At 53.3% G+C, this 17,733-nt stretch overlaps 1 protein-coding gene across 2 annotated transcripts in view; it reads right to left on the bottom strand.

The window, feature by feature from the left end:
- The window catches only part of SDK1 (sidekick cell adhesion molecule 1), an 882,012-nt gene that overhangs the window by 126,495 nt on the left and 737,784 nt on the right, over positions 1–17,733 (bottom strand). For both annotated transcript variants that reach the window (XM_078440087.2, XM_078440088.2), the window contains exons 21-22: positions 13,622–13,813; positions 10,794–10,915 (exon numbers count right to left, since the gene is read on the bottom strand). In XM_078440087.2, coding sequence (XP_078296213.2) covers positions 10,794–10,915; positions 13,622–13,813 — 314 coding nt within the window. The remainder of the gene's footprint in view (positions 1–10,793; positions 10,916–13,621; positions 13,814–17,733) is intronic.

Here is a 17,733-nt window from a genome sequence, read left to right as displayed (position 1 = left end):
TCGGAGGTGATCCATGAAAGGTGGTGAATGCCCAGGGTGGCACGAGGAGAGGGTCAGGATGGGGTTTCTGGAAAGATCTCGTGGCCAGAGTCCTGGCCCTGAGAGCGAGAGGAGGGGCTGCAGACCTGCTCTTTCCCTGGAGGGGCCATGCGAGTGTTAGCAGGTGACGTGGGTGGAGTGGAGTATGTTCTGCCTGGAGCTCCCAGAAAACTGGACCCTGGCCTAGTGGTGAAGTGCCTGCCAAGGCATTTAAGGAGATGCTCATCGGTTCACTTTTCAAGGCACACCCTCTGCTATATGCCTCCGAGGTTAGTAGGAACGGGTCGCAAATAAAAGTAGGATTGGTTTGGCCAAAAAAAGAAAAAAAAGGATATTCATGTTAACCTTTGCCGCACCATTATGAAATTTTCTTGGGATAACTCAGTGTATCTTTGGAACCAGTCCAATGCGTTCAGCCCAACTGGATTAGTATGACATAAAGCTTGGTAGCGGTCTGTTGATGGAGTCAATCCAGGTGTTTGAGGAAAAGGGCATCTTCTTCACGTGGCCAAGTGGTCACTAGAGAAGGGCACGCCGGCTCTGTGACGGAAGCGATGTGGGGCTCCCAGCGCACAGAGCGGTAAAATGCTCATCGCTCGTCTTCTGTCCTAAGGAGCCCAGGAAAAGTCTTTAATCTTTACCTTCTGGGGTTTGGAACGAGGTTTCTTTATACAGATGAATGTTTACAGTTTAGGAACACTGAAACACAAGCAGTTCAGATAATGCACTTTAGGGGGAAAAAATTCTCTTTTGGTTTTCAAGTTTCAACCGTCTGTACCACTACCAGAATTGTTAGGCTCGCTGAGTTAATTTTAAGACACCTTAGAGAGAATATTTGTCAGGAACTTCCCGTTCTAGCAGTATGGCAGACTAGATAACCTTTAAGGTTAGCCTCCCACCCCCACAGCCAGAGCAGGGCTGGATACGGCACAAAAGCTGTCTTCTTAGATGCCCGGCCAAGCGCTCGGGGAGCAAGGGACATATCTTGAGGCCCATGTAAATGTGACACGTAGCTGTGGCCAAACCCATCGCAAAATCTAAGCAAGTGCTGTCTGTGGGAGAAGATGCTCATAATAATTACAGCCTTTAGGGATACAGAAAAACATGGTGGACCTGAAATAGTGGACATGATAACAAGTACAACTGGCTCAGAGTGAAGGAATGTTAGAACCCTGCACCACCTGGAGGAAGACGGAGATAACGGCTAACTTTAGGTTTTGATAACTTACCTTCGCATGTTACAATTTTAAAGGCAGCTGGTGGGGGGGAGGGGGGTCAGGACCTACATCCAGGCAGCTGGCAGCCGACCCGGTTGGGAGGAAGGCCCACATTTAGGGGGATTTGGCAAATCGGTAAATACCTGAAGTCAGTGGGAGCCAAAGAAGGGCTAGTGTCCATGTGGAAAGGGGCGGACTGAATGCACAGGGGGTTCTAAACTGTATTTGGAGGTGCTGGTGTGAACACACAGACACAGAAACAGACAGAGGTGTGGGTGTGTGTGCACCTGAGCATGTGCATTTCCTAGCTCTGGGCACTGGGGGGGCCTGGACACAGTGACACCCAATGGCAGTGAGCCCACGTGGTGCCCAGATCTTGGTTTCTAAATACCACTCTCCACTGAAAGGCCCCAAGGTTCCTTGGAGAAAGGGCTGAAAACAAAGAGGAAATAGTACGATGAACCTAGAACACCTAGTTTTGCCAAAAAGCAAGGGTGTACTTTGAGCGGCGGGGGCTTATGGGGAGAACATGAAAACCAGGTGGGAGGGCCTCCCCCGCCCAGTGGGGGAGAGTCGGGGCACCGACCAACATTAGCAACGACAGCAGATTACAATCCGTTAAGTAAAGTAGGAATCCATGAATCCATTCTGATATAAACAACTGAATGACTAAATAAATGAGGAGAGAAAAACTGTCTCCTACAGTAAAAAGTCCAATCAATAAATGGAGAAGAAATGACTGAATTAGAAAAGTCACTATTTGGTGCCTTCATTGTACTAATTAATTCAGGCAAGAAATTTCAGTGGATGACAAAACCGGTAGATATGAGCAGGAAGGGGAATGAGATTTTCACAGAATCTCTAAATACCTCCACACAGAACACTTACTGGAGGAAAGAGGAGGAAAGCGGCTCTACCGTGGAGGAAGCCGGCAGACCCCATTTTAATCGTGTGAGCTAAATTAACTCCACCGGTCATGGGGCCTGTCAATGTCTTATTAAACCCGACAGGACGCAGTGGGAAGAACCCAGCACCACTTCTGCGACTATCTGACCAAAAATGGATAACCCGACTCTAGTCCTAAAGAAATTTACAAACTCGAATTGAGGGGTATTGTAGGAAATGAATGGCCTGTAACCTTTGACACTGCTAAGGTCATGAACATCAAGGACTGGCTGAGGAGCTAACCCAGGTTGAGGGAGACTGGAGACTGTGTGACAGCGGGGGGCAGAGTGTCATCCTGGGCTGGATCCTTTCCCACCGAGGACATGTTGGGACAACGGACCGAACTTGGATGGGGTCTCCGAGTGAAGGGAGCTCTCTGTGGTACTCTTACAATTTTTTAGTAGTGCTGAAATACTTTCGAGGCCAATGGCAAACACGAACTTCAGGGCAATCTCGAACTCCAGCTAAAGCTTTTAACCGACAGCTACAAACCGAGCCAGCGAGGAGCACAGCAGCCCGGGGCGCACACCCGGCGAGTCCACCTTCACCACATGGGACGCTCTCAGACCGACCTGGGGGAGCACGACCCCTGCGGAAAGCCACGGAGCCTGCCCAGACCATGCTGCCCTGGGAGGAGACGTGGGGAGGACGGATCACCGCGTCCCCCTTGGAGCCCAGCGCCCAGGGTCCCTGCGGCGGGAACAGCGGGGACTGTAGTTTTCAATCCACCGCTCCACCCGGGGAGTCATCACCCACACAGCCACCCCCTCCCCGCCCCACACTCCACTCGCTAAGGCTCAGCCGGGACTGGGAAACCGAGAGGGCCTTGGGAAGACGCCCCTGAGGCTCTGGTCTACGCCCAAGTCCAGAGTCAGCAGCCCTGCCTCTCACATCCCTGAAGGGCAATCCGGTCTTTGTGAAAACTGTGGAGAAAATAAACTATCGATCTTAAAAGCCAAACCAACCACCAGAAAAGGCCAGGTTCACTTAAGAACAAGAATACAAAAAATCCTGGCTCCAGACTAAACCAAACGGAAGAGCCACGGTGATCAAGTCGTGTTTATCCCAACGCTGGGATGGTTGAACATTAGACTATCAGCACACATTGTTACCAACAGACGACAGAGGAAAAACCTCAAATGACTCAACAGACGCAAAATAATATTTTGATAAAAATAAACTTCTTAATGATATTTTTAAATCCTAAAGTACCAGGAAACAACTCCTAGCAAACCAGGTTTAGAACAGAACGGTCTCAATGCAATACAGCTAGCTATAAAAAGGGATGACTGACCAACCATAAATGTTTTCACGTCGTAATTGATAACACCTTAACAGAATTTCTTGAAAGGTAGTAATAATACAAAAGTTGTTCTATCACTGCTCCAATTCAATACACTACGGGAGGAGCTCCCCTCCCCCCCCATCAAGACAATAGATTAAATACATTAAAAGAAACAAAAAAAAAAAGAGAAAGGAAGGAGATAAAGATTTCTAAAGAAGAAACAAAGCTGTCGCTTTGAACAGATGATAGGACTTCTCTGTAGAAAACTGGAATAGAATTAATAAAGTAAGAAGAGAATTCTCAAAAGTTTCTGGCCATAAGGCAGACTGGCGGCTTAGAGCCAGTCATTAAAAGAAGAAAAATATTCAAAAATCAATTGTGATTCTACAGGCCAGCAGAATGTCAAAAAATGTAATTAAAATTACACACACATTAATTAATCCTCAGGGCGATCTTGTGAATAGTACTACTGTCCTCATTTCACAGATGAGATTAAGGCTCACAAAGAACTTAAGAAATACGTCCAGGATCACAGAGCAGGGAGAGAGGGTGAGGAAAGGGGGGGCGTCAGTCTGCCTGATGCAAAGCCCATACTCTTTCCACCGCTGTTTTCAGGTGCACTCATTGCCCTTGATTTTCCTGCCTTTTTCAGAGCAGAGCGAAGGTAGGAATAGAGAGCCCAGGGCTTTTGCCAAGGAGAACACAGCCGAGAAAAGTAGATTTAAACAAATGGAAAGACGTATCATGCTCCTGGACGGAGGACTCACCATCGACAAGAGTAGCCAGAAAGATCCGAAACAAGTCAAGCGGTGCGTGTGCAGTGACGGGGGTCAGGAAGACCTCATCAGATACGAAAACGCATTTTAAAGCCTCTATAATTAAAGAATGTGGGATTACTGCATGAGTAGCCAGACTAAGAGAATAAAAAGTTCAGAAATGAACCCAAGCGCATATGGGAATTTAATATTATAAATCAGGAGGAGGAAAAAAAAAATCACGGGCACTTTTTATTAAACGGCTTTGAGATAATCACATAGTTATTTGCAAAATTATAAAAATGGATTCATACCTCAGTCCACACATAAGGACAAATTCCAAGCGCTTGGGGAGCTAAACGCGAAAGAGCAACTCGGACAGTGGCGGCAGAAAGTGAGGTGAGTTCCTTTATCACCAGAGGGTGGGGAAGACCTTTCTCTGACTGACAACGCAAAAGCATGCAAACAATGATTGATAAATTAGACGCGGTTTTTTCTTTTCTTTTTTTTTTTTTTTGGCATGACGAAAATTTATATACACAGCTGATGGGAGTACAAAATGTCCCAACAAAATGTGGCGATTTGCTAATGTCCAGAAAATTTACACAGTCACTGTCTGATGTATAAGTCTGCTCCCAGGAATCCACCCCCAAAATTCAAGATGATTGTGCAAAAGGCTGAAGACCACCTGAGTGCAGAATAACACCCCCACCCCGGGGAATCCCACACCGTCATTCCTGGGACGTGCGCGTATGTTACCTGACCGGGCGAAAGGGACTCTGCGGATGTGATTAAGGTTAAGAACCTTGAAATAGGGAGATTATCCTGGATTATCTGAATGGGTCTATTCACCCGAGTACTTACAAGTGGCAGAGGGGGACAGGAGGGTGGTCACAGTCAGGAGATGGGAGGAGGAAGAGGAGGAGTCGAGGAAAGAGAGAGCCTGGACCGGTCACGGTTGGCTGGGAAGGTGCAGGAAGGGGGGCCTCGGGCCCAGGAACACGGTGGCTGCTGGAAGCCGGGGGTGGTGACAGTCAGCTGGGTTCTAGGACCACGAGGAGGTGAATTCTGACAACCCCTGAACCGGAAGGACACGGATCCTCCTCTGGAGCCTCTGGACAGGGACGGAGCCTTGCCGACATGCTGATTTTAGCACAGGAAACCCACACTGGACCTCTGGCCCACGGAACCGTGACAGAGCGCGTGGGTTTTGGTCATCGCTTAGGGCAGAAAAGGGAGCGCCCCGCCGGTGGAGTCAGCCAGCGCTGGCACACCGGCACCGGGGACAGCTGCGTCTGCGCCAAGGCCTGACGGTGCACGCGGCCTCCCGGACCTGCTGTCAGGGGGACAGAGCGGCGTGCAGCCTGCTGCGTTCGGAGTAAGAGGGTGGGGCACAAACTCGTGTAGCTGCTTATGTTGCGGAAAACAGAAAAGGATAAACCGAAAACCTAATATGGGGTTTTGGGGGGACAGAAAGAGGAATGTAAATTTCTCTGAATATACCTTTTTTACGGTTTTGACTCTGAGCTCTTGCAAATGAGTTACACGTTCAAAAATAAAATCGAACTTACAATGTGTTAGCAGATTTTTTAGAAAATGATTTTTAAAGAAAATTTAAAGAAAATATTGAAGCAAAAAGAACAAAGCCAAACCAGACCTTGAAATGAGTGAACCTAGTTTTGTATTAAGTTGATGACTCGACCAAACAGAGAAAATAACTTAGAATTCAGGATTTTGACTGTAATCTGTTGTAGCATAATCCAGTCCAAGGACAAATACTTCAACTGCATTCAGGACTCTTATTGGGAGTCGTACCATTGAAATTCTATTTTTGAAACTCTTTATACAATAGTAGGATAAAGCAAGTAAGTAATGATGCTAATTTTTCTAAAAACAATTTTATAGGAAAGCTATTTCAAGTGTAAATTCAAAGTTAAAGTAATCTTACATTTGAGGTGGAAATACCAGTATGAACTCATAATGCTTCCTTTCTCTGTACCCTGAAAAGACCCGGAATGCCCAGCTGGAGGCAATGAGCACCCCTCTCCCACCCTCGGTGCCCAGACTCTCGTCTATAAACGCCATCTGACCCTAAAGGAAACCAGGTAGGGATGACTCCACCTGAGCTCGAGCTGTGCGGCAGGAAGGCACAGGACGATCCTGGGACATCCTGCTGTACAATACCATCAAGGACTGGGATCTCCAGGTGAGGAAGCTCAGAACAGGAAGGGCTGCCCACTGGCCAAGATGCGTCAAGTTTAGGTTCAAGAAGAATAAGGGCTGAAGGCGACTGAAAGCGCACGGAATACAGTTTTAAAAATTATGCTTTCATATTGATAATTCAGGAAAAGTGACAGCAGGGGGAAGGAAGGGAGGAAGGGAAGGAAGGAGGAAAGGGGAGGGAGGAGGAAGGAGGGTGGAGGGAAGGAGGGAGGAGGAGTGGGAAAGAGGGGAGGGGGAGTAGAGAGGGAGGAGAAAGGAGGGGGGAGGGAGGGGGGAGGGAGGGGGGAGGGAGGGGGGAGGGAGGGGGGAGGGAGGGGGGAGGAAAGAGGGAAGACGGGAGGAGTGAGGGGGAGGGGGAAGAGGAAAGGAGGGACGAGGGAGAAAGATGTGTTTCACACTGGGAGTAAGCGGGGGACCGGTCCCTTACTGAGACTGGGTTCAGGAAGAGGACTAGGAACTTATCCTGCATTCAGGGTGATAGACCTGCCTGAGGGACGGACAAGGGACGTGCTTCTTTTCAGATGAGAGAAAACCGCTAAAGATCTTAAGGGAATACTGATTTCAGGGCAGACCCTCGACGGCTGAGACTGCTAACTAGGAGGCTGACAGGGACGCACAAGCACAGGGACAGGCTGCCCGTCAGTCTGGTGTCCCCGAGGGCGGGACGGGGGCCACTGTGTGTCCCGGCTGCCATGTGAGGTGACCGGCTGCACAAGGGGGAATCCACAGCAGTCTGTCCTCGTCCACGGTTTCGCCTGGTCCAGAGGCGGGTGACCCTCCCCCTGACTGACACATGTCACAGACACCGTCATTCCTGCTTCCATCAGGTCCTGGGGCATCTTACACCTCCCGTGACCACCCAGAGTGGCGGGGGGGGGGGGGAGGGGGAGGTGAGTTGGTGCGGTCAAGTGTTTTGGGAGACAGTCCACATTCACATGACTTTTCCTTCAATGTATTGTTATAATTGTTCTATTTTACTGTTAGTTACTGTTGTTCGTGTCTGACTGCACCTAATTTATAAATTAGATTTCATCGTAAGTATGTACATCTAGGGAAAAACACAACATATACAGGGGTCGGCACTGCCCCGGTTCCAGGGGTCCATTGGGGGTGTTGGAATGCATCCCCGAGGATACGCTGGCCAGGGTTTTGGGGTGAACTTCCAGTGTGCAGGAGACATGGGGCCAAGGAACAAGTGACAGCACAGGGAGGTGAAGCGTGTCCCTCCAGCGTGGGACACCCAGGCGACAGCTGCCTGGGACTTGTCCACGAGGCACTGGCATGGTACCACAGGAGGGCTCTAGATGAAGGGTCCAAACCTACAGAGACAGAAGGCAGACTCACCCTTGCTGGGGATGTGCAGGGGGGAGGGGGAAGAGTGCCGGGGGTCATAAAGGGCACACGGAAACTTCTAGGGGTCATGGGTTTGCTCATCAACTTGACCATGGTGAGGGTTTCGTATTCAGAAGAATACGTACAATTAAGTCAAAACTTACCAAACGGTACGGTCTAGAAATATCCAGTTTATTGTATGCCAATTAAACCCTGATAAAACTATTAAGAAATTTCTTTAAACAATGTAAGAGTCATGACAACCAAATGCATACTGTCAAGTCTGTGTGGATCTTGTTTTTCATCAAAACCATAGTAAAAAGATATTCTTGGGAAATCTGAACGTGGACTGATTATTAGATGATAATGAGAAATTTTTAATTAACCTTATCAGGTGTGATAACTAAATTATAATACTGAAAGTATCTATATCTTACTTTTATTTTTTTAAAGGCTTTATTTTTTTAAGTTTATTTATTTGTTTTGAGAGAGAGAGAGAGAGCGCGAATAAGCTTGCAAGAGCTCCTGGCAGAGAGAGAGGGAGAGAGAGAATCCCAAGCAGGCTCCATGCTGTCAGCAAAGAGCCCAATGTGGGGCTCGATCTCATGACCGTGAGATCATGACCTGAGCCAAAAATCAAGAATCGGATGCTTAACTGACTGAGCCACCCAGGCGCCCCGCAAGTATCCACATTTTAATGTAAAGTTTTTATCAAAGGAAATACAGACATGCACACAAGTGTACGAAGCACGGGCGCACACACAACATGAACACACGTATGGAGCCCAACTCCAGACCGAGCAACACCAGCAGCATTATGGGGGCTCCAGCCCTGCTGTCCCCCAGTGGAACTGTAAGACTCCAAGGGGAGCCGGGATTCCAATCCCAAAAAGTACTTCTTCTTGTTCTGGAACTTTACGTACGTGGAATCAAACAGTATATACTCGAAACACAAGTCTGGCTTCCTTTGCTCAACATCATGTTCATGAAATTCATCCACATAATAGTTACACGCACCTACACTTTAGAAACGTGCTAGAAATCTGGCGGGGAAATGGTGTGTGGTCTGAGCTTGCTTTAAAACGCTGTGGCTGAATCAAATCAGCACGTTGTACACTTTAAACTCAGACAGTGACGTATGCTAATTACATCCCAATGAAACTGGGGGGGGGGTGGTGATAATGGATAGATGTGTGTGTGTGTGTGTGTGTGTGTGTGTGTATAATTATGCATATGTGTATCTATGTGTATATAAAGAAGTCAAACTGCCTAACCAGATTAGCTGCTAACATTACCATTCCATATACAAACATGACCACATAATTCTGCATAAATGACTTCACATAATACAACTCCTACTACCTTTGATCTGCTCGTTTGCATTAAATAATATGTACGGGAACACCTTTCTATGTCAGTAAGTCAACAAACGTAATCTTTACCATTATTTTCCATAGCTGCATTTTATGACATAAAAGCATTAAAAAAAAAAACCCCAGCTCAGCAACAATAAAGAGGGGGACTAGATGAATCTAGGTAATAGAACAGATGAGTCTAGGTCATGGGTATATGGGAGTTCACTGTGTTACCGTCTTTCCTCTCCGGTATGTTTAAAATTTTTTATGTTAAAATTAAAGACGTGGTCGTGGGACAGCAGTACTGAGCAAATGTCCTGTGGCAGAGAAACTGCTGTGTCCACCACATCGTTTCCTCCTCTCGGGCACACTGAGAGCCGTCCCAGACCCCCTCACGTTAAACTGGAGCCATGTGACTGAATTCTGGTAGACAGAATATGGACAGAGGGCTGTGATCCCCGCTGGCCCCAGAGGCATGAAGCGAAGCCTCCGTCCGGTGAGCCACCACATCCCTGTGGCCCCGCCGAGCCTCACGCGCAGGCCTAAAGCTGCATCCCCGGGGTGCAGCCCTCCCGTGAGCAGTGATACAGAGGGCACCACGTGCTCCCGCAGGCCTTGCCCAGCTATTTCTGAGGGACCTTGAGACCTAGAATTGGTTTTCCTGAGCTAGAGTGATTTTCTCCCATAATTTCTTCTGCGTGTTTTAAAGTTCGCTTTCATCATCTTGATTCCCATTCACTGGGGACCTGCTATTTTCAACTTGACGTGGGGGGGGGGGGGGGCCTTTTTTTCCTAAGGAAATAATTGTTGCGGTCTCATTTATCGATGAGTCCCAACGAGCAGGTTTGGGCTTCCAGAATCCTGCAGAGGTTTTTGGAAATAGTTGCTTAGTCAAAGCTTTGAGGATCTGAACAGCATCTGTTCCCTGATCGACGGCCAATTTGCAGGAGTGACTTATCTCGCAAGAGGGCAGAAACACAGCTATGAGTGTCGCTGGGACTTTCGTGCAGACAAGAACGGTCCAGAAACGTTACTGTTCCCGTCATTTGTCTCTTTAGCTTTTTACCTCCTGTTCTTGCTGGGACATGGAACCGTGGCCTGTGTGGCACTACCCCCGTCTCCGGGACCCCGTGTGACCTGCCCTCAGGCCCCCCTGCTGGGTCCTCCACTGCGATGTGCACGTTCCTTTCCCAGCAGCCTGAGCGTCTTTCTCCCAAGACAGAAACCCCACCTTTTCGTTTTACTGCCTGGGACAAGCATGCTGTCCTCACGGCACATATTCACGCACACGTACATTTGGTGGCTAATTGTTACATGGAATTAAAAAGAAATAAATCAAGGATGCTATCCAATTGGATACCCTATTTGGAGCCAAAACTTGAACGTGAGCGCCGGCAATCACTCCTTCCGTGGCCCACGCAGACCGCAGGCTCACGTCCCCATCTCCCGTGTCCCTCCACATCCTGCCCCCAGTAGCCTGTCGTCTCCAGTCTCTTGTCCTGCAAACACGACCACCTCCCCAACCGCTGTCCCGAGGGTCACCGCGCTACTGACCGGTCATTCTTCAGAGTCTCCCACCGCCACACGCAGGCCCCCGTGTGGCTCTCTGGAAAGCCCTCCGTCCGCTTCCGCGAGCACGTACCTGTCCCTCTACGATCCACCTGGAGATGGACGTCTTCCCGTCGTAGCCGGGGCGGAACTGAAGTGTGGCTGAGCGGGGGCTGATGTTGGAAATGACCAGGTTGGACGGGGCACCAGGGAGCTCTAGACAAAAAGGACAGAAAACATGGAGAGGCGAGGTTCTGAGAGCTTAGGAAACGCATCAAATGTGTCAGCAAGGACACGGTCTCAAGACGCCCAGATTTGCTTTCAGTACCCCTAAGCGAGAGGCACTGCTTCCCCGGGACGTGACCCCAGCACGATCCTTACTTTCCTAGGGCCGTCCGTCAGGCCCCACGGCCTCTGCAGTAGGGCGAGGACACACGCGGCCCCAGACAATAAACTCGGAAGGTGGGACTTCCTCGTCTCTGTGCACAGCCGGTAATTAACAGCTGCAGGCTGAGGGAAGTAAGCGTGAGCGGATGTCATTCTTCCTGGCCCCAGAAAGAGCACAGAGACCAAACACCCACCGTCTCTCTGGTGAGGACCGTGAAGCCGGGGCAAGCAGAGCGGGGCGGGCGGAAGACAGCAGGTGCCGTGTATCACTGCCAGGTGCGAGGGGTCCTGAGCCTTAGGCTCCCGGGTCCGGTTTCCAAGACAACCACATTCGGCTGAAAATGCAGGGCTCTCCCCACTCTGCCTGAGTTCAGTGGCTCCGGCAACGAAATGGGGAGGGGGAGACACACTCCCACCCTGGGAGGTTACGTGGGTCTTTGGCCTACTCACCGAGTGGAGACCCTCTGGCAGGCTGCTCCCCCAGAGAGCCAGTCCCGCTCAGAAGCGGGACACCGTGAGTCTGAAATATGGGCTCTTATCTTGGCAGCACAAACGGGGAGGATACGGGGATGGGGTGAAGCCGACAAGGACGCCGTGCAGGCAGCAGAGGCGGTGGGCAGCCCGCGCCGTGTCCGAGGAACATGTCGCGCCGGGGGCGAGGGGGCAGGGGGCTGAAAACCGGGACGAGCATGGGGACAGTAAGGCCACGTGAGCGGTCAGGACGGCACTGGCACAGGCAGGGTCCTCAGGACCTCAAGCGTCCTTTCCGCGTCTCGTTTCACGACTCTGAAGCAGGAACTGCTCAAATCGAAGGACAAGTGACTCTCGTCTTCGTGTTTCTCAGCTCGCTGGACTCTCTACGTGGTGCTCCAGACATTTAACGGCTGTGAGCCTGAAGTGCAGGAAGCGGAACACAGTCCTGCAGCGTGATGTGATGGTGGGTGTGAGTTTGCTTCCAGACAGATCTCCAGGCCCTGGACCCGTGTCCAGCTGCAGGTGAGCTCACCAAGGTTAACTTGGCACAGCGGGGCCCTCTCCCCGCGAGTTCTCTCTCCGCGGTGCCTCCGGAGGTGTGCAAGGTGCCCGAGCCGACCCAGGGGGACCTGGTTACACGTGGCGATGCTCCCCAAGTCGCCGTCCGTCGCTGAGTGTGAGACAATTCTAACACATCCAGCGTCCCGCCATCATCGCTGGTTATTAGGGCGTTAACAGTATCTCAAACGTGTGCAGTGGGAACGGGCTGTTGATGGCGAAGAAACGCATCTTTCTGGAAGTCAAAGACTGCTCTCTTTCAAAAAGCAAACTCATTTTGTAAACGCCTTTAAGAGACACCGGACTGCCTGGAAGCGTGGTCCCCGACCACCTGAGCACCTGCTGCAGAGGCAAATCCTCCAGTCCCGCCCCGCGTCCGCGGGTCCCCAAAGTCCCTGGGATGCGCTGTGGGCGGCTGTGCCGACCCGCCACCTCGGAGAGAGGGTGCGGCGATCGTGTATCTGGGGACAGAGACTGGCTTGGGGACACCCGCCCAGCTGGCAGAGAGTGTCCTACGAGGTCGCGCTGCTCAGAGGAGAGGAGACACCGTGCCCTCCTCCTTCATCGCACCCAACGGGGGGTGGCGGCTGCCAAGCTCTCTCGTGAACGTGGCCCCTGTGAGGAGAATGCACTCTCTCCTGGGCGGATTTCTTTTTTTACTCGACCCATTTTATTTGCTTTGCGTCCCTTCCAGATTGCGTGTGTCCCCCTTCCAAGAAAGCGGCTGGGTGTGAACACGGAGTGGGAGGCAGAGGGAGGCGGAGGGCACGATGGGGGGACGTGCAGACTTCAGAGGGGGCTTCAGGGCCTAACCCTCGAAGAGCAGCCAACACGAGGCACACTGGCATCTTGTGAGTGGCCAGAGACTGACAGCTGGAATTAGAGTCGAACCGAGAGCCCACAGCACTTTCCCGCGTTCACTTGGGTTTGTGAATTCCCAGGAAAAACATGTATTTTAAACAGAAACTTTAAGATTAGAGAGAAAAGAGCTGAGTGCCATTCTCCAAGGCTGGAGCGAGCGTGCTGCATGTTCGGGAAGATAATTGAGTCCCCGGCGCCTGGGGACGCGTCTGCCTCTCCCTCTGTCTGCAAGATCTTTCCTCCGCTGCCACCTCCTCCAACTCCTTCTTCTTATCTCCACCCGTCTCCATTGTGTAGTTAGGGGAATGAAGTCTCATGCTTCTTGCTCTCGGTTTCCACACCCACATCTCTCACCGTCTTCCCTGCAGGCCCCGACTACCGTTTCCCTGGAGGGCCGCACCCCGCGGCCAGCTCCCTCCCCGGGGCGGGATCCCCCCCCCACCCCGCCCCCCGACAGCAGGTGCTGGCGGACGGGGCTGACTCAGGCCACAGGGCCCGCTTCCCACCCCGCCGCCAGCAGGAAGCAGACACCCCTCTCTTGAAGGTCCCCGGCGGCCGGGACACGGAGCTGCCTTCAGCCCCGGGAGTCGGTGTTCTCTGAGGGCAACGTCCTCAGACGAGCGGCAGCTGGGCTCTACTGACCTGGCGGCACTCCGGAAGAAATGGTGGACGAGGTCGCCAGGCCGGCCCCCGCCGCAGTGACGGCAGCCACGTCGATGGTGTAGGTGGTGAGCGAGGACAGTCCTTGGATTTTGTATTCGCGAGTCGTGCTGTTGAGGGTGTGGGTGAGCCGGGAGCCGTTCCTGCCGTATACCTCCCAGGAGACCTGGTAGCCTAGGAGCAAGAACAGAGTTAGCCGGGCCTCCCCGGAGCCGAAGGCGCGCCAGATGCTCTGTGTCTGAACACCCGCCACAGCACGGGGGGCCGGGAGGACGCACGGCCTGCCCAAACCCAACTCGGAGTCGGGCCCCTTCTTCTGTGGCCCAGCGCTCCGCACCCCCCCCCTCCCGGGCCCACAGTGCCGTCCCCCCTCCCCCCCCCCAGACCTGGAGGGCTGGCTGCCTGGGTTTGGCGACCTCAGCCCCCGAGCTGGGTGGGTGGCGGAGAGAAGAGTGATGGCCGCCAGCCTGCTGCGCCTGATTTCAACTCTTGTCAAAACGTGGATGCGTTTCATCAATATTTCCATTTTCGTAGGCTGGTATTTTCATTATACCCTGCTCTAAATCAGGAGCTAGCTCCTGGGTTGCAACTAATTTGTGGAAACACTGCCACTTTCTCCCTCATGAAATGATTGATCGACGCTCTCTCCCGCACAAAGTGCTTTGCCTAAAAAGTTCCTCTGGGCCCGGGCGCCACTTCTACTGCTCCCCACCTTCTGAGCCTCCTGTTTCCCTGGCGAAATTTCTCCTTCCCCTGGACGCCGTCCGTCTGGGGCGGGGGCGGGCGGGGGGCTCGCGATTACAGTTTAGTCAGCCTCGGATTCCACCGTGATTTCTGGCTCAGGGAAACAAAGCCTCAGCAAGATCCTGAATCGGCCCCCCGTGGAGGGGAGTTTATGTGATTAGGGACCCTTAAGAGCGGCTCCTGAAGAGGGAGACAGTGATGGAGAGCGCTCCCGGGCCCCCCGGGGAGGGGAACCACCGAAAACGCTTGCTCTTCTGTCTTTCCAGTCAATAAACTCGGGACACCGAAGCACTGAGAGGAGTCTTAAAGCTCATTCTGATGAAGGCAATAAATATAGTTAGAAACTTGTGCTTGCAGGTAAATAAGAATTTAGAGAGCATCTTGGGACTGTAATATTTCGAAAAAAAAAATTAATGTCAGAAGCTGCTGTCTGCAGTCCCACAGCCGGGGGCTCCGGGGCGTGGACACCAGGCCCCCCGGCTGGGCGGTGCCGATGGGGCATCCCGGGCAGGAGGGCAGCAGAGGGGTCCCGGCCACTGGCCGCTGGGTGCCTCTGCGTACATCACCTCCGCCCGGGCCCCTGTGCCCCGCTACGCCCATCTGGGCTGTGGGCTGCCTGCCCGCTTCCCGCTCGTCTCCCCTGCACAGGGCCCCGCCGGTGACGCCCTGCCCGGCTGCCCTGCTCCCCCTACACCCCAGACTCTCCCTCCTCACCTCCCGCCCCACATCCCGCCTCCCTCCTCCTCAGCGCGCCAGGCCAACCCGTTCTTTTCATTTTGTCAGTTCAGAATTTGGATCTAACTGTACGATTAAAAATCAAATTACTGGCTTCCAACACACAGTTCCTGGTGTGCGGGGGCGTCCTGAGCACATCAGTTCATCTAATCCTCACAGTGGACCTTCCGGGTCAGAGCCGTCGCTACCCCCTTTACGGCGGGGAAAACTAAGGGGCAGAGAGGTCCGTGGGCTTGCTGGGAGCGGCCAGGGGTTTCTAGGGCTGGCCCGGGGCTGCGTGCTTCCCCACGGAGCCCCCCGTGCACGGCCCTGTCGCCGAAGCCCTGACCCTGGCTCCACCTGGCACGACTCTGAGCAGTCTGATGGCCGCGTCTTCCCTGAACGTACAGCAGGAGGCATCGCGAAATGCTACGGGCTTGGCCGTCAGTTTGATCTGTTTCAAAGGTGTCCTTCGTCAAACTTCACGGAAATACGGCATGTTGCTCGTCATGGCAACCTGGAGCCCAAACCGCGATTCGAGTCCTCAGTGGGGGGGGCCTTGCTGGAGTCCGTCAGCATCACACCTGGTCGCCGGGTGGGCCGTGACCCTTGCGGATGCAAACGAAACCTAACGACACGCATCTGCTCAGGAAGGGCCGGAAAGCTCGGCTGTGCCTGGCGGCTCCGGCCCGGGGGCGTTTCACCTGCTCCAGCCGGGAGAGGAGGCAGGAGGGGCCGTCCCCTTCAGCGGGCCTCCTGCCTGCTCCGGATGCCGCCTAACGGAGACGAACGGCCGCAGGAGCTTCAGAAATAATTTTCTGTTGATCTGAAGTAAATTCTCTACAAGAGAGCAGTACATCCAATCACAAGCTGTCTGTCTGCATCCTGGCCCTCATAAATCAGAGTTTACGCAGGGAGAGTGGAAGATGCTGGAATTTACAATAAGCGCAATGGGCAATTTGCTCGGCGGGCAGGCCGCCCCTGCTCGGGGCTGCCTTCTCTTTCTGGCCGCGAATTGACTGGGAGGCGGATAAAGAACGGCTTCCTCCGGGCGTCTCGGCCACCGAGCGCCCCACGCAGAGGACCACACCGTGCCGCTGTCGTCGGCCCCAGTAGCAGCTGCACTGACAGGGAGCCTCCAGAAGGATGGTGGGTGGCTCTGGAGGCCGGGTCTGCCCACAAACCAGGCTTTCCTTTTGCTGAACTTGGTGAAATCCTCCCCCCGGACCCCGGGGCAGACTCTGTGGTGCTGCTGGCACGCCCCCCGGGAGCTCAGTCGAGGGAGGGTGCTGACCTGTCAGGGCAGGGCCGCCTGGGCCGGGGAGGGCCTCGCCGAGGGCAGGGGTCACCGGGGAGGTGACTGGGGGGCCCGTGCAGTGAGGCCGAGGAAACCACGGCCGTCGGGCCTCGGCTCCGGTAGGCCCTCTTCCCCCGCAGGCCTCCCCAGAGCTGCAGGGACCCGGGCACGCTGTAGAGTTTGCGTGGGAAAGGGGACAGCGCAGCCAGACAGAGCGAGACGGGGACCACGTGGCTGACAGGGGAAGCGGGGCGTCCGCCCGTGGCTCTGAGGTCACGGCGGTGCCGGAAAGCACCAGGACTCCAGCAGCCAGGAGCTCCGATGGCCAAGCTCCGTGCTGAACAACACGAGGCTGCTGCGTGTAACCACAGGTATCTGTTTAAATAAAATACGAAAATGAGTTCATTAAGCCCTATTAGCTGGCGAGAACAGATGATCGTAAATCGCGAGTACTGGCAACCACGGCTCAGCCGGGGACGCCGGCTCTGCTCGGTGACTTCGTGCGCCCGCTGGAAGATTTACACCAGGAGCGAGGTGTGGGGTGCGTTCACAGAGGACGGGGCAGGGGCCAACTGTGTCTCTGTCGGAAGGGAAGTCTCCGGGTCCATACGTGTCCACCACGGAGCCCTGGCCAGACTTCTGAGACACGGCGGTCACGGGGCCCAAGCACACACACATGGACGCCTCGCCTCTGAAGTCGGCGCTGAGCACAGCCTCGTTCCGGCCACAGGACTGGAGCCGACCTTGAGGCATCTGAGTCAGACACCCTTTGCTTCTGAGGGCAGTCGTCCTCTGTGCGCTTCTCCCTGGCCCTGCTTGCTTTACTTTTTCCTCCCTCTGTGTGGCAGAAAACAAAGTTCACCTACACCGGCTGCTGTTGTCTACGAGGTCCTGCGCTGCCCACCCACACTCTGTTCAGTTTCTTCGCTCCAGGCAGCAGGAGGCCTTTGTCGTTTTGCAGTCACACCTGCGATCTGATGGATGCTGAGGGGACTGCCGGATACACAACGGGTCTGGGTCCTGCTGTCCAATTTCAATAGTGACTCTTCCCTTTTCCTGGAGTGACAACGTTGCTGACAGGAGGCATTTCAAAACGTTAGCTCTGAGGGCAGAACCAGACCCACAGATGTACCCTGGTCGAAAGTCAGGGTTAGAGGCCGCATCGGGGCCCATGTGCCCTCTGGGACGTGGCCTAAGCACACCAGTCTATAGGGGCCTCTGGCCGAGCTCAGGAGACAAGGTAGTGTTTTGTGGACAAGCAGGAGAGGTTGGCACCAGGAAGTTTCCCGACTAACGGAAGGGAACAGAGGAGTTTAGGGTAGGAAGGCAGTCCCCAAGC

This window comes from Panthera onca, chromosome E3 (genome assembly GCF_046562875.1).
Source record: "Panthera onca isolate mPanOnc1 chromosome E3, mPanOnc1 haplotype 2, whole genome shotgun sequence".
Classification (NCBI taxonomy): Eukaryota; Metazoa; Chordata; class Mammalia; order Carnivora; family Felidae; genus Panthera; species Panthera onca.
Note: the sequence above shows the minus strand (reverse complement) of the source record. Positions and strands in the feature narration are given on the sequence as shown.